This window comes from Triticum aestivum, chromosome 2A (genome assembly GCF_018294505.1).
Source record: "Triticum aestivum cultivar Chinese Spring chromosome 2A, IWGSC CS RefSeq v2.1, whole genome shotgun sequence".
Lineage (NCBI taxonomy): Eukaryota > Viridiplantae > Streptophyta > Magnoliopsida > Poales > Poaceae > Triticum > Triticum aestivum.
The window spans coordinates 44,035,942-44,051,454 of NC_057797.1; the positions used below are offsets into that span (position 1 = coordinate 44,035,942).

Genomic DNA, 15,513 nt, shown 5'->3' on the forward strand with positions numbered 1-15,513 from the left:
TCTCTCATGGGAGGCATGGGTGCACCTCCGGCCGCCATGGGCGGAATGTCTTTTGATGAGCCTCCTCGCACACATTCCCATGAAGATGCCGTTGAAGATCTTGCCAACACCATCGGAGCTTCACGTGATGCGGTGCGCGATGAGGAGAGGGAGGAAGATTCATCTTCGGAGGCGGAAGAATCGTCTTCCGAAGATGAGGACGAGGACGAAGACGAGGACAAGGACGAGGAATGATGTGTCTTTCCTTTGTGTATTGAACTTGATTTGCATTTTGAACTTGGTTGGATGAACTTATGGGCATGATTTTAAACTTGTGGGCATGAACTTCATCAACTTGTTTGTGTGAAATTTTTATTATGTTGAAAATATTCATCATTTTGTGTTAAAAAATAGCATATGCAATGCACCTGCGAGTCGCGCACGGTGCATTTTGACGCGCTGCTGGAGCCACGCGCGCGCGCTGCATTTTAGCACGGCCGCTTGAGCTAGCGCTGCGCGCCGCGCCAAACCAGCCGATGCGCGCGCGGCATATTTGTATTTTGCGCGTGGCACGACCGGCGCCTGTTGGAGATGCTTTTAGGGCTTGTTGGTACGAGTCTCGACGTCGTTGCCACCGAGCATCTCATCGACGCCATGGAAATGGCATGAGGCTTTTGCTGGACGTTTGTGCGTCGGCGCGTGTAGGCCGCAGCCTCCTCCTTGTGCTGTCCCGGTGTGCCATACGGCTACCGGTTGCTTCTGGTCCATGCGCTGGTGCAACCGAAGTCGGCGCGTCATCCGCCACCGTCGCCGCCGCTTTCCTTCTCTCATCGCAAGGGCGCAGCGGGGCCTCCTCTGTAGGCTCCTCCGTCCATCTGCTGGCCGCCGCCACCGTGGGCGCGTCTCTCCGTGCGTGTCTCTGCTGGGCGCCTCCTCGTCGATGCTGCCGCCGTGGGCGCGTCTCCTCGCCCTCCTGGATGTGATCTCGTGATGGCCTTCAAATCTCCATCTTTGACATTTGCTAATTGAGAATAAAAGAAGAATCATTAGAAAAGGAATTGTACTTGTGCCCTTATATGCATGTGCCATGCAACGCAAGATGTCTTCGATCAAACGCTCATGTGAAGAGCTAGCTTGACTTGACGCAGCGGTCTTACCGTCGCATCTTGGAGCTTGGACGGGTGTCGCTGCTGCCGCCGCCGCCGCCGCGGCATCCTCTCGCCGGTCTGGTGCACGTGCACCGCCGAACAAGGCCGCCGTACTCGCCGCCACCGTGGGCACGTGGCTCTTTTCCTTCTCTTTATGGTTTTTCTTGTGTATGTGTTTTCCCGGGGCGTATTCTCTGGTACGGCTCCCCCCCTCCCCTCTTCGTGGCTGCTGCCTCAGCCTTTATATAGGCCAGCGTCATGGCAATGGATAGCTATGAGATGCGCGGACGCTGCGGAGGACTTGTTCGGCAGGTGCTATTCTCATGGAGATGATAAGAACGTTATCTCTTTGAGACTTATCCTTTGTGCGTGCGGTGCAGCAGCTAGATCTGCGCATGGTCACGGCTGGCACGTTCGGCCTGGCCTGATGGGCCTGCACCGGTAATCTAAGCCAACTAGCCCCTCTACTTACTTAGCTAGCTAGTAGCCGCATGCACGCATGGGATTTTCATCATATCATGTACGTGTGCATGTTCCCTCAAAAAAAAAAATGTACGTGTGCATGCAGAGAACTATGATTAACTTCCCTCAATGCTTCCTGCTGTTTGTTCCATCATCAAGGCGGAGGACCATGAGGCGTGCAGGAGCAGGTATATGTATCTCTTCATCAGGGCAACGAAGGTAAAATACTGATGTTGCACAGCGCCGCGCCAGCGAGTGTGCTTGGCTGGCGGCGGCCGCAACAACCATTGCGCCCGAGTAGATCAGCAGCCCTGGTGGCGAGATAGCATCGAAGTTAGTCGTAGAATTCCCACCACATGTGCTTGTACTAGTTACCACGAGAGCAGCTGGATTATCTTGAGATTGCTATCATGATTAATGAAGTCAGAACTTGCTTGTGCGCACGAGGTACGTGCACGTCCCAACTTCTCTTCAACTCATACAAGAAGGAAATGTCTGCATACAATGAGGCCATGTACACATGTATCCTGAGGTCCTTCTCTTGACAGCCCTGTGGCGTCCGAAGGTATCAGTGGCAAGGGCGCGTCTTAGCGGCCACATTGGCGATGGGCGCGTGTGTTGGTGCGGTGCACCCATCACTCAGCATTAATTAGAACACCTAGGAGGCACTCCAAATTATCAGTTTTGCTAGAACTCATCTAAATGAGATATAATTTGGTCTCATTCATCTTTTATAGCCATTGTATGTGATGCTATAAGATGCTATAAGATGCGTGTGTGCTGACGTGAATGTTATATGTTCTTATTTTCCAAGTGAATGAGACCAAATTATATCTCATCTAGGTGAGTTCTAGGTACTCCCCCAAATTATAGCCGAGGAAGTGGATCTTCGGACATAAAGATGAGACTATGTCGCAGTCATGCATTAAGAATAGTGCAAGCGAATTCACTTACATGACGAGGAAACTTGTTGTGACCATGTAGCAGCTATGGTACCAGCCAACAATACAACCTCTTTTTTTTCATTTGACGGCAAAATACCATGCTGTGCCCTGAAGTAAATTTATCAATCTAGCCGCGACCGCAACTGTCGCGGTGCCACCCGGCTAAATTGAAGGGTTTCATAGATTCACGCTGGCCGCACTGGCGCGTTGCACTGCTCCCGTGAAGTTGACACGTTGATGTAGATGAGATACTAGAAAGCCATTGGTGGGTCACCTCGTAATCATCGAGGTAACACCAAGACGTTGTGGCCGAGGTAGAAAAAAATTCTACACCGGAATCCCATCAGCGTGATCAGAACAGAGAGTGCCGGAATATACTTCAACTCGCTTCGTTGTTGTTGAAGATAAGGGTGCCGGAGTGCCACGGCGGTGGTGTAGGTGCATGGGTGTTGCTGCTACTAGTGCTAACAACATATGTTGATGTAGACCAACAGTGTGCCGGAATATCATCAGCGATGTAATAGACGCACTGGTGTTGCTGCCCCTAGTGTTGATGAAGTTTGTTGGTGTAGATTATTCGATGCCGAGATGTCGTCGGCGATGTCACGGACACACGGGTTCGCTGCCCCCAGTGCCGATGGCATGTGTTGGTGTAGAAAGCTCTATGTCGGGATGTCATCGACGACCCCGTGAACACATGAGTGTTAACCCCCAATGTCGATGGAGTAGGTTGGTGAAGCCAAGACGCCGTCGGCGACGTCTTGGATGAACTGATGCAATTGCCCCCAATGTTGATGGAGTATGTTGTCGACGACATTGTGGACACACGGGTTCGCTGCCCCAGTGTCTGCCGTATATTGGGGTAGACAATCAAATGTCAGGATGTCATCGACATTATCATGACACAGTTTTGTTGCTGTCCAAGTAGCCATCCTGTCGGTGCAGGCTCAACGTGTGCGCCATTAACTAGTGATGGCTGCACTGATGATGAACAAAAGAGTGCATGCAAGCATATTTATGGAATGTAATGTCATAAAAAATGAAGTATTTCTTAGATTGGATGAAGATGTTGGCCCTCCTGACAATCACTAGCTATAATGTGTCATCAATAAAGGCTACCAAAGGGCTTATCATTGGGGACTGTCGAAACGACCATCAGCAAGTTAAGAACTGAATAAGCTTTAGTTTATGTGTATGGGGACACCGTGCTTCAGAGATGCCTCTGACAGGCAGTAGAAAAGCATACCCTAGCCCATCATGGTATCGAGAAACCCCACAGCTTGATCATGCCCCCCCCCCCCCACGCAATGCCTCAAGAGCCCAGAGACTTAGGTGAGGTTCATAAGGGTGATGGTTTTGGGATAACAACTTGGCTATTTTTTTCTTCATGCATTAATGAGGGGTGGTGAATGGCTATCTTCCGCCTTCTTTCCAGTGGTTCCCCTACCACTCAAGATTGCCGGATTTGCTTCTTGGCACTTTTGGAACTTTTTGATTGCTTCTTGGAATTTGAGGTTTCCTCTATTGTGAGGATTGCTTGCATGGGCTGGCTGCATTACCTTGGACTTCATGAGTATTTTTTCACTTTGGAGATTTGCTTGCACTTCTTCGGGGATCACTTTCCACACTTGCTCAGGGGCCCACCTTCACAACTTGGAAGACAACCATTCACCTATGTGTACTAAGAAAACCCTCTGGCACTTTATTTGGGGCTTTTGGTGGCACGACCCAGGGTTGCCATGTGGCTACACACCGAACCCAACTTGTGTTGGGTCAGGTAGCCCTTTCATGATCTTTTCCTATAGTCTTCCCTGGGACGTGAGCTTCTGTGAACCTGAGACATGCCGGGAAACATGATGGGCGCGGGGTCTGATAACAGAAGTGCCCAAGTAATCTTAATTTCTAGCATATACTTGTTTGTACACACGTATTAACGCTATATTTTTATAATTGATAAGCACAAAATTACGACAAAATCTCGTCGAACAATAAGCCAAGTGCCTCGTCTGCCACATGGTTTATACATAAGCCGGGTGCCACCGTGGGGCGCACAGTTACTATATTTTCGAACGGAGGGAGTGTGAATTTACACTATTCTCTTGCATATATTTTGTACTTACATGAAAAAAGAAAATAATTTAATTTAAAATATTTAGAACATAGTTTTTTATTCTATTTTTTACATGAATTTGATGGGAAAAATATGTATGCACATTTTGGGAAAAATGTTAAATGAATACCTCTCGATATAAGAGCCGAGCTGGATTCCCGGTAGGCTGAGTGCAAATTCTTTCTCATATATTGTAAATAGTTAATTTGTTAATTGAAATTTTCGTAAATGTAGTTAAACTCATAAGAGGGCTATTATTTTGCTAAACCATAATACTCTCATGAGCAGTATCTTACATAGGATGCCACATACACATATCGATAATTATCAGAATACATTTTTGTTTTGTTGTTTTCTCACATAGGCACACCATATATACTTCACACTTTATATTCTACTCCCTAAATGTTCTTATATTTCTTTACGGAGGGATTAGAATGTTCTTATATTTCTTTACGGAGGGAGTACTAGGAAAAAAAGGGAAGGCGTGATGCACGACCCAATCTCTCTTGAACCTGTAATAGTAATCATCTTCAGCCCTTCATTTCATGGTCATCCCATCGGATTTCCACAACTTACAAAAGTAGGACAAGCCTAACAGTATGTTTTCCTTGTTAGCGGCAACACCATTTGTACAGTAGTGATTCCCTCCCTGAAAAGAATCTTGTACTGACCGTGAGCACTGAGCGGAGAGGGCTCGTGATGCAGATGGTGCACGTCCTCAGTCAACACCTCAGTCAACACCGCTTGCAGCATTACCCGTACGTGCCTTTATTTCTTACTGCCACCAGATCTGAGATGCAGTGATTCTCTTGTCGGTTAGACAGGTTCTCGTGATGCACGAGTCTCGAATAGCAAACGTTGTCCTAATTATGCCATGTTAAAACGCGCAAACGGGCTGAATTATGAATATAAAATTTATCAAGGGATAGTGAGTTTTACAGTTATTAAGGTTATTATTGAGAAATAGTACTGAATGATCATCTGAAATTTTTTCAAAAATAATTTGTCAGAATCAAAAATTTATAAGACACCTGGGCTCTGAAGTTTCAAAATAGGCGCGATGTACGACCCTATCTCTCTTGAACATGTAGTAATCAACTTCAGCCCTTCATTTCATGGTCCATCCTATAGGATTCCACAAGTTCCCATTCAGAGGGAAATCTCATTTTAAAACTGAATCATATATACTGCCTCCGTCCGGGATCCATTTCTCCGACAAGTATTTCTGGATCCATTTCTTCGACAAGTATTTTCGAACGGAGGTAGTACCAAATTACTAACAAGGTGCACCTAAGGATCGTTGTATTCTAATGATGGCCTTGGAGGAAAAATCTTATCCTGATTGTGAGCACGGAGCACATGAGCTCGTGATGCACGAGGTGCACATCCTTAGTCAAGAAAGCATGCAGCGTTGCCCGTACGTGCCTTTACTCCTTACTGCCACCAAAGCTGAGATCGAGTGATTCTGTTGCCGGTGAGAAAGGTGCTCGTGATGCACAAGGATGAGTCAGCACCACCAGTTCTGTCCTCGTATGCATCCTAGCGTCTTCGTGGTGCACATGGCTGATCCTCACATGCACAAAACATCATGGGATGTCTCGCTCCATCTAATCCTAGACATGCTCCTATTGGCATTGGCCCTAGCTAGCGATCTATAAATACGACTCCCAGCCTTCTAGTTCTCACACACAACAATCTACTAGCATCTCATAAGCCTACAACATCCCTTGAACCAGAGCCCCACCCAACTCACTAGTCACCATGGCCAATTTCCAGATAACTCCCCGCGCCGCGTTCGTGGAGAGCAATGAGCTCAACTTCCGCAGCCTGTACCTTTTCCACACTCCCCTTGGTTCAAACCAGAATCAGTCAGGCATAGTAGACTCGAATGTTACTACCGGTTTGGGTGCGACCGTCGTTAACAACTGGCCGATATGTGATGGCCCTAGCCCCGGCGCCACCGTTGTTGCGCGTGCACAAGGCCTGCATATCTATGCCGGTAACTGGCAGAATACTTTCAGCATAACATTCGAGGTTGAAAGGTACGTACACAGATGCATTCATACATGGTTATATATATCTTTGTGAAGCAATATATCTTCATGTTGATTAGTTAAACTACAGATGATTGTATCATTAGGTAATACTGTATATTGCAGTGCATGATACAGTTAACAACCACATCTTTTTTTGAATTTTATTTTTTTGAATTTTTTAACAACCACATCTGAACGTGATATAGGTTTAAGGGATCAACGCTTCAAGTGATGGGGATATCCGTTGAAGAAGGTGAGTGGGCTATTGTTGGTGGGACAGGACAGTTCGCTATGACGACCGGTGTCATCTACAAAAAGTTCCATGAGCAAAGGAGCGACGGTAACATCATAGAGCTCACTGTCCATGGATTTTGTCCCATGCTTAAAGGTTCACAGGTGAGATGAATAACCAACATATACAACTACTTTTTGTCTTCACCTAAATCTTCATTAGTTTGTGTCCGCGTCCCTTTTATTCAAGAAAATATCACATAATTGTCTTATCATATTGTAGAGCCGTCCCACAAAGGTTGGACCATGGGGTGGAAATGGAGGCTCAGATAAAGACATCGTCGAGGCACAGAAGCGGCACCATCATTGATTCAATCAAATTTTCTTATGTCGACCAAGCTGGTCAGCTGTTGGACCTTGGGGAGGTTCTGGAGGAAAACAAAATATGGTCAGTGGACTCTTTTAATGAAATTTTATGTGATTTTCTCAGTTTCATATGTAAGCAACAAACACTTATTTATTCTTGTGCAATGCAGTCCGTACTCGGCACTTCTGAGTTTGTGAAGGAAGTTTCCGGAACATTCGGCCTTTATGGCAGAGACAACCACAACATAATAACATCACTGAAATTTGTCACCAACGTGAAGACATATGGGCCTTTCGGACAAGCGAAGGGAACCACTTTCACCATACCCGTGCAAAAGAATAGCAGCATCGTGGGCTTCTTCAGACGCAGTGGGATATATCTCGACGCGCTTGGTGTCTACGTGCACCCTCTCTAAGCTACTAGCTAGCGGCTAATGCTCTTATTTCCGGTGTGTATTTCTCAATCAATTTGAATAAGCGGAAGGGATCTAGTAGACTTTTCTCTTGTCTAGAAGATCCTATCAAGCCACCCAACTGGCTTTTTTAATTAGCTTTGTTGTGATGAATAAAAGTCTCGGTTTTATATGTGGGATGTGATTTGCTTATATATGCGTCTTGCTTGGGATGCATGTAAAGTGATGACAACTGTAAGAGTTGAGTCGAATCATATCTTCTCTGCATAATTTTCTATACAACCATCTAATAATTAACCTGATAGGAAATCTCAAGGAGGTTGTTTCGTCATCCGTGCTCCTGCTCCTCGTCCTCCTCCCACTTTGTATGCAGGTTCGGAAAATGGAACAAGAGGGAGGGCCCAAGGTCTTCAGTAAGCTTATTGTGTGCTCACCATTTCTCACTAGAGATTGTGGTAAATAAAAGGACACACATAAGATTGTAGTGGTAACAGAGACATCCTTCATCATAGAACTGCTTACAAGAACGGGCGAATCATACAAGCACCTCTTCTCATTGCAAGATAAATAGATCAAGTTGGCCAGACAAAACCCAAATACCGGAGAAGAAATACGAGGCTATATGCAATCATGCATATAAGGGATTAAAGAAACTCAAATAACTTTTATGGATATAAAAAGATAGATCTGATCATAAATTCAAAGTTCATCCGATCCCAATAAACACACCGCAAAAAGAGTTACATCATATGGATCTCCAAAAGACCATTGTATTGAGAATCAAACGAGAGAGGAAGCCATCTAGGTACTAACTACGGAATTGAAGGTCTAAAAAGAATTACTCACACATCATCGGAGAGGCACCAATGGAAGTGGTGAACCCCTCCGTGATGGTGTCTAGATTGGATTTGGTGGTTCTGGACTCTGCGGCGGCTGGAATTGATTTTCGTCGACTCCCCTAGGGTTTCTGGAATATTGGGGTATTTCTAGAGCAAAGAGGCGGTCCGGAGGGCACCCGAGGTGGGCACAACCCCACCAGGGCGTGCGTGGGCCTCTTGGCGCGCCCTGGTTGGTTGTGCTCTCCTCGGAGCACCCCCCAGGCGCAGTCTTGGCCCATTAGGTGTCTTCTAGTCCATAAAAAATCTCTGTAAAGTTTCGTTGCATTTGGACTCCGTTTGGTATTGATTTTCTGTGATGTAAAAAACATGCAAAAAACAACAACTGACACTTGGCACTATATCAATAGGTTAGTACCATTTTTTTTATAAAATGACTATAAAATAAATATAAAACATTCAAGATTGATAATATAACAGCATGGAACAATCAAAAGTTATAGCGTATCACCCCACCATGTCTCCCTGCCCATCACTGCATATGGCGAGCACCAGCTACCTACCCACCGGAGAGAGATGCCGGAGCGGGCACCACATGTTGCCGCAGAAGGGCTCTAGAAGCGTCCAATCGTCCCTGCAACCTAACCCGCCGACTGTCATGGACCGACGCTCCACTGCCAAGTGACTGCACGCCGCCAGTAGCCTCCACCGCACCGCCATGGACCACGTCCCAAGCCTTGAACCCGACGACCACGACCACCAGCCTGCACCACCCACTGACAACCAGGCGTGAGATCTAGATGGATTTCACACTAATCTGGCACGCAAGCTCCAGTAAGGTAACTACAACAGCTAACAAACGCCAGGCCTAGACACAGCTGCAACGTGTTGAAGCTCGCCGACAAAACCTACCGAGTAGTTGATGAAACTCTGACGAATCCTCGCTATAGTTGGATATTTGCCCACTCCTTGATCACATCCCATACAGCCCTTGCACGCGGACATAATAGATATGCATGCTCCACACTCTCCAGTCGACCACAGAAACAACAACACGCAGCATCGGAGATGTGTTGGCGTTGTAATTGTGCTCCGGATGGAAGACAATCTTGAGCAAAATGCCATAGGACAACTTTCATTTTATTGGGAGCTTTTACAGCCGAAATGGCTTTCCAATTCTTCTCCTCAACAGCTATATTCGAGGCTAGACCAGAGCCATTTTTGCTGCGAGTTAAAAAAAAAGAGCCAACGGCGCCATATTACATGCAGATAGTACCGTGTCTTCACCATGCATACTTAGTAAAAGGTCATCTTGCAAAGTCCATACCACCATGTATACGCGTCTCATGCATACGCGTGCGTGCCCTTAAGTGTGCACGTTTTTTTGAAAGCAACATGGCTTTATTACTCAACGTGCGGGCAGATCGCCAAAATACATTCATCCACTCGGGCAGGTACAATCGCTTCCCACTGCATACAGTAGTCAGGTTCACACAAACGACCAAGGTTAGCCAGTTCGTGAGCGACCGAGTTCGCGCTACGTCAACAGACAGAGATAGAAAAATGAGAGAATCAGAGCTTCAATTGGTATTTCATGTCCTTGATCACAGCTGCGTACGCCAAAGAATCCACCTTGCGCAAGTCCAACGCCTCAGCCAGTAGTTGCGAGTCCGTCTCAAGCTCTACTTGTACCAGACCAAGGTCGACAGCCCTATTGATCGCGTGGGACATAGCTACGGCTTCAGCAACAAAAGCATCGCTTACGTTGTCACTCCTCCCTGCCCGAGCACATAGCAGGATGCGCTCTTTTGATCTTACTGCGACTCCCCACCCGGCGTGGTGCTGACCAGGAACAAAAGAGCCGTCCACATTTATCTTATAATCAGACTCCACCGAAGGTCGCCATCTCTCTGGGGTTGCCTTGTCAGCTGCTTCCCCGAAGATGTGCAGATATTCGAGAACATTGCTCCTGGTCCATCTAGCCACTTCTGCAGCCGCAAGAGGCATTTTTCCTTCTTTGAGTTTGTTCCCATTTAACCACCACAACCACCAAAAGGTGAGCACATGTAGCCGCTTTTTAATATCTAGACCCCAGAGATAATCTATCATCACATGCACAGACGTAATAGTCTCCGGCTCCATGCGTTCCTTCTCCATGGCTAGGTCTCTCCACACCTCCTTTGCCGACTTGCATTTTATGAACAGGTGTGCTCCGTCCTCATCAGCCTTGCCACCGAACAAGCATTTTGTGTCGGCGATTGGGTCCACCATATATGAACTCGCCAGAACTCATACTACTCCAAGTATTAGTACGTACTAGGTACTTTCCTAGTCTAATAACTTGCACGCTGATCCTAGGTAATTGCTCTGATACCAATTATTGGCATTCCGTCCTCGCCGCCTTCTTGTCACCGCCCCGCCGAACAACAACTGCACGATCCTCCTTGTCACCGCTCGAGCGACAATTGCCTGCTCCTCCTCGTCGCTGCATCCCGGCGACTATATCGCTCGCTTCTAGTTGTCGCTACACCAACGACTAAATCGCCTGCCGCTCTTCGTTGCTACACCAGCGAATGTATTGCCCGCCCCGAGGTGCTAATCTGGTCGCCACCCCGGGGCAAGCGCAGCTTCATCTCGACCTTGCTTTGATATCAATTGTTGAAAATTCTTCCACAGGATCGATCACATCAAACTGCACGAACGCACGCGCACAAAAGTGGATAGCCAAGGGTGCGTCTCGCACCCTCTAATTCCTCTCTTTATTGCTTTTCTCTTTTTTCTCTTGATTACAACGTACGCCCTAGGCTGTACATATATACACGTACCAGCCATGACTCAAACCGACTCAACCTTGACAAGCTTTAGGAACCCTACTAAGACACGTATATGTACTAATATAGCTAGCTAACTCGTACACGGACGCTTTCCTAAATCAATCAACTGACGCAACTATACTAATTCCTAAACCAGCTAGTACAACTCGTACATGATCAGGCATTCACATGAAAACTTTCCAAACTGTACGGCAACTTGCCGAACTGACGTAAACATCGGTCACCCTAATCATGCTTAGACTTAACCAGACTCAATACATTAATAACCGGCAAGCCTGATTGCAACAATACTAATTTTAATTAACCCAACATATGTTTGGATTACTCCAATAACCCTTGCGTACTACATTTGTGCGAAAAGCGAGGGATTCATGTTTAAGCCGCCAAGTGAACATTTGGATGTTTTTCGGGCAAGGCATCTTCCAAAGACGCTTCCAGCAATCGTCCTTAGCACTGTCCAGATTGCCAGGGTTCGGATCACTTCCCCCCACACCACCATTCATCATGTTTTGCTCGAGCTGACGCTGGAGTTTGTATGCACTTTTGACGGAGTGGACACCCTTGGTATCGTACTGCCATGCAATGAAATCTTGGACCCCCTCTCGTAGCGGTATGTGGAGAATATGTTTGATGTCATCAGCCCAGAAGGTGTCTCTCACCAGTTGCTCGTCCCATTGTCCGGTAGTTGGATCGATGAGGTCACAAACTCGCTCCAGGAGATTTTGCCCTTTGGGGGTCAAGACTCGTCGTGACCAGGGCCAAGGTATCCACAAATCAGACCAAATCTTTACTTGAGTACCATCGCCAATCCTCCAAATATACCCTTCCCGGAAAAGGTGTAGCCCGTGAAGTAGACTGCACCAGGAGTAGGAGATACCGTCCCTAGGAGCAGCATCTAGAATCTGGCCATTCGGAAAATACCGAGCCTGCAATACCTTAGCACAGAGAGAGTTCGGGTGTTGGATGAGTCTCCATATTTCCCTGGATAGCATAGCTATATTAAAATCATGCATGTTGCGGAACCCTAGTAGCGTTTTCCAGTGGTTCCTTGTCTTGTTGGCTCCGCTAGTAATTTCCATGCGGATCCGAGTTCCAACGTGATCGACCGAATACGTATGGCAGTCTGTTCTATCTGCTCACCGGGCGGCCGGGGATAATAAATATCAGACGTACGTACTAGACCGCGCGTACGCCCGGGCACCAGACCGGAGCGTATTGCCGCTCCCGCGAGCGGCCCGGGCGGAATCCTAGATCGCCGCCGCCGCTCCCTTTCTTCGCCTTCCTTCTCCCTCGCCGCCGCTAGGGGACGCCGCCGGGCAAAGCCCGCGCGTGCGTCGGCGGCGGCGGGGCTCCCTCCCTCCTCGCGAGGCTCCTGGGCGGTGCGGGACGGCCGGCCCTTGCGGCGGCGCTTGGCTTGGCGGCAGGTCGGGCCGCCGGCGGATCTGCAGGGCTCCCCTTTGGTGGCGCTGCGGCGATGGCGGCGGCGTGGTCTGCGCGGGGCGGCGATGCGTGGGCTCCTACTCCTCCCGATCTGATGGCGCCGCGGTGGCGCCGGCGCTCGGGCGTGCGGCGGGGTCCGCGAGGGTGGTCGGCGCGCGACGTCTCCCTCCCCGATCTGATGGCTCCACGGTGGCGCCAGTGCTCGGGCGACGGTTGGTGTTGGCAAGCGGTGGCGGGCGCTGGGATCTCGGCGGCGCTCCGACATGTGCAGGCGGCGGCGGTCCCTGTGCTTGGTCGGTAGCTCCGTCTCTGACCCCGGACGGCGCGGGGGATGGCGGCGGCCCGGCGTGGCCGGCGATCTGGATGCGGTGGTGCCGTTGGCTCGCTGATCTGCCGGCACTCCAGGGTCTGCCTGGTGGTGCTGGTGGTGACGGCGGCCCGTGCAGGAGAGTTGGATTCCTTCGAACTAATCTGGGTGAAAACTTTCCTTCGGCTTCTGCTAAGGCCGGCGGTGGCAGCGCTATCTGCGTCGTTCCCTTCTTGAAGGCATCGCCGTGGAGAAGTTCAAGGCTACTCTCTGCTACCTCCGGGGGAAACCCTAGATCGGATGATCGGATGACGGCGGCGCTCTGGTGTCGTTCCTCCCTTGGGGCGTCATTTTTGAAGGTACACACGTGATCGAGGGACCAGAGGACGGATTCTTTGATGGAGCGGTGCTTCATCCTACACACTGATGGCGACGGATCTTGATGGCGTGGCGCAGTGCAGATTCGGAGTTCGCTATGGAATGATGGACTCGCACAGGAGGACGACGCTGTCGGGCGTCGTGGTGGCGTCGATGGCAGAGAGACCTGGCACGGTACATGCAACAGTACAGCTCTGAAGATGGATTTGTGGCAGGTGGCTGTGGCGGCCTCATACCCGGCAGGCGTCCTGATTGAGGAGTGCGCCGGACTGGTAGGTGCCCCATACCCAGCAGGCGTCCTGGTTGGGACCTCAGGTCTTAGATGTTTAGGTTTGGTTGCGATGTCTGTTTGTTACTAGGCCCAGACTATCTGCGCCCCTTCATCAATTGGATAGGTGTAACGACAGTTGTTGCTTAGACGGTGGCTTTAGTCTTGCTGTTGTACGGCTTTGTAAGGTTTTGTGATAATAATTAATAAAGTGGCCGTATGCATCGCCCAGATGCAGAGGCCCGGGGTCATCCTCTTTTTTTTTTAAACGTACCTACGTACCTTCCGATCACGCACCGCACAGTCCCGATCCATCCAAACCCTAGCAACATTAATCCTAGCTATCTATTCCAGGCACGCCATGGTAGAGCCGGCCGACGTGCTGGGCCTCACGCGGGGCTACAAGCTGCAGCCTCTCGACGACGAGGCGGTGGAATACTACCTGCTCCGTCGACTCCTTGGCGAGGAGCTCCCGCTGGAGGGCATCATCCTCGAGGACGATCCTCTGAGCGCGCCGCCATGGGAGCTCTTGAACAGACACGGGCGGGAGGACGATGCTTTCTTCTTTGCCCACGGGCAAACCATCGACACCAAGGGGAGTCGGAACAAGCGGACCTGCGCGGGCGGCGGGTGCTGGGAAGGGCAGAAGGTCGTCGTGGATGACAAGCAGCTCATCGTCCCCGACAGCGGCATGGAGATCACCTGGAAGAAGTACCACCTCAACTTCCACAAGGACGGCGAGAGAGGCAGCACGGGGTGGGTCATGCACGAGTACTCGGTCACATCCCCGCCCTATCTGGCCTCGTCGTCGGTCAGGCTGTATCGCATTCTGTTCAGTGGCCATGGCAAGAAGCGCAAGAGGGTGCCCGATGATCACGGCCGCGACGACGATGGTGGAGCGCGCGCGGCCACCTGGCAAGCCATAGCAGATCTTGATCTTCTCGAGAAGCAGGTTTCAGCGTCGTACTCTGTTTTCCCTCAAGATGAGGATGGCTACTGTTATGCGGCGAACGCCACAGAGGATCATCACCTGCTGGGTTCTTCCCAAGACAACGGCCGCTCGTGGTTCTTGCCCGGCGGAGACCGCGGAGTAGGGCCGGTCAGGGCGACATCAGATTCAGATCAAGACGCCCCAGCGGGCGTGATGCATGAGTTCGCCGGTGGAGATGGTGGTGTTGCGTTGCGCCGGTGGCAGCAACGCTACCATCCTCCGGCGCGATGGACGAGTCCTTAGATTTCGAGCTGCCAGAGAACATCAACTTCAACGAGTTCTTTGCCTTTGACGAGGTGTGCGGCTTGGAGGGCCATCTCGACGGTCAGTTCTCCGGCGCCGGCATGCATACGCAATTGTCCGGGATGCAGCCCATGCCGAATCCTTCCTACATGAGTTGCTGATCGCGGCACCTTGTGCATGTAACACTTTGTAGTAGTGTGTTCAGATTAGATGACCCTTGTTTGTAATGCTATGCAGAAGGCCTGATCTGATGTGACAGCTTGTAATAATAATTGATCAATTTGATTATAGAATTTTTCAACCAGTATCTGGTTTAAACTTAATTACTGATGACAAGTTGAAATTAATCTCTTCAACCAAGCAAAATTTCCGGTTACATAGTTCCATCGATATTCTATCTTCTAGTTTATCTTGCGATTGTGCATCGGTGTCGGTACCAGAAACATAAGTATATGTGATGTGCACCGTGCATGTTCACGAGCAAGTATTGCTCACACCTTAGAATCTAGTTAAGCTCTCGGCTG

At 49.3% G+C, this 15,513-nt stretch overlaps 1 protein-coding gene and 1 pseudogene across 1 annotated transcript; both read left to right on the forward strand.

Moving 5' to 3' along the window:
• The first annotated feature begins 6,338 nt into the window (after positions 1 to 6,338).
• Positions 6,339 to 7,932, forward strand: LOC123184618 (mannose/glucose-specific lectin-like; annotated as a pseudogene).
• A 6,158-nt stretch (positions 7,933 to 14,090) lies between these two features.
• Positions 14,091 to 15,128, forward strand: LOC123184619 (uncharacterized). The gene has a single exon (XM_044596711.1). The coding sequence runs from the start codon at positions 14,117 to 14,119 to the stop codon at positions 14,987 to 14,989; it is 873 nt and encodes a 290-aa protein (XP_044452646.1). The 5' UTR covers positions 14,091 to 14,116; the 3' UTR covers positions 14,990 to 15,128.
• The last annotated feature ends 385 nt before the right edge of the window (positions 15,129 to 15,513 follow it).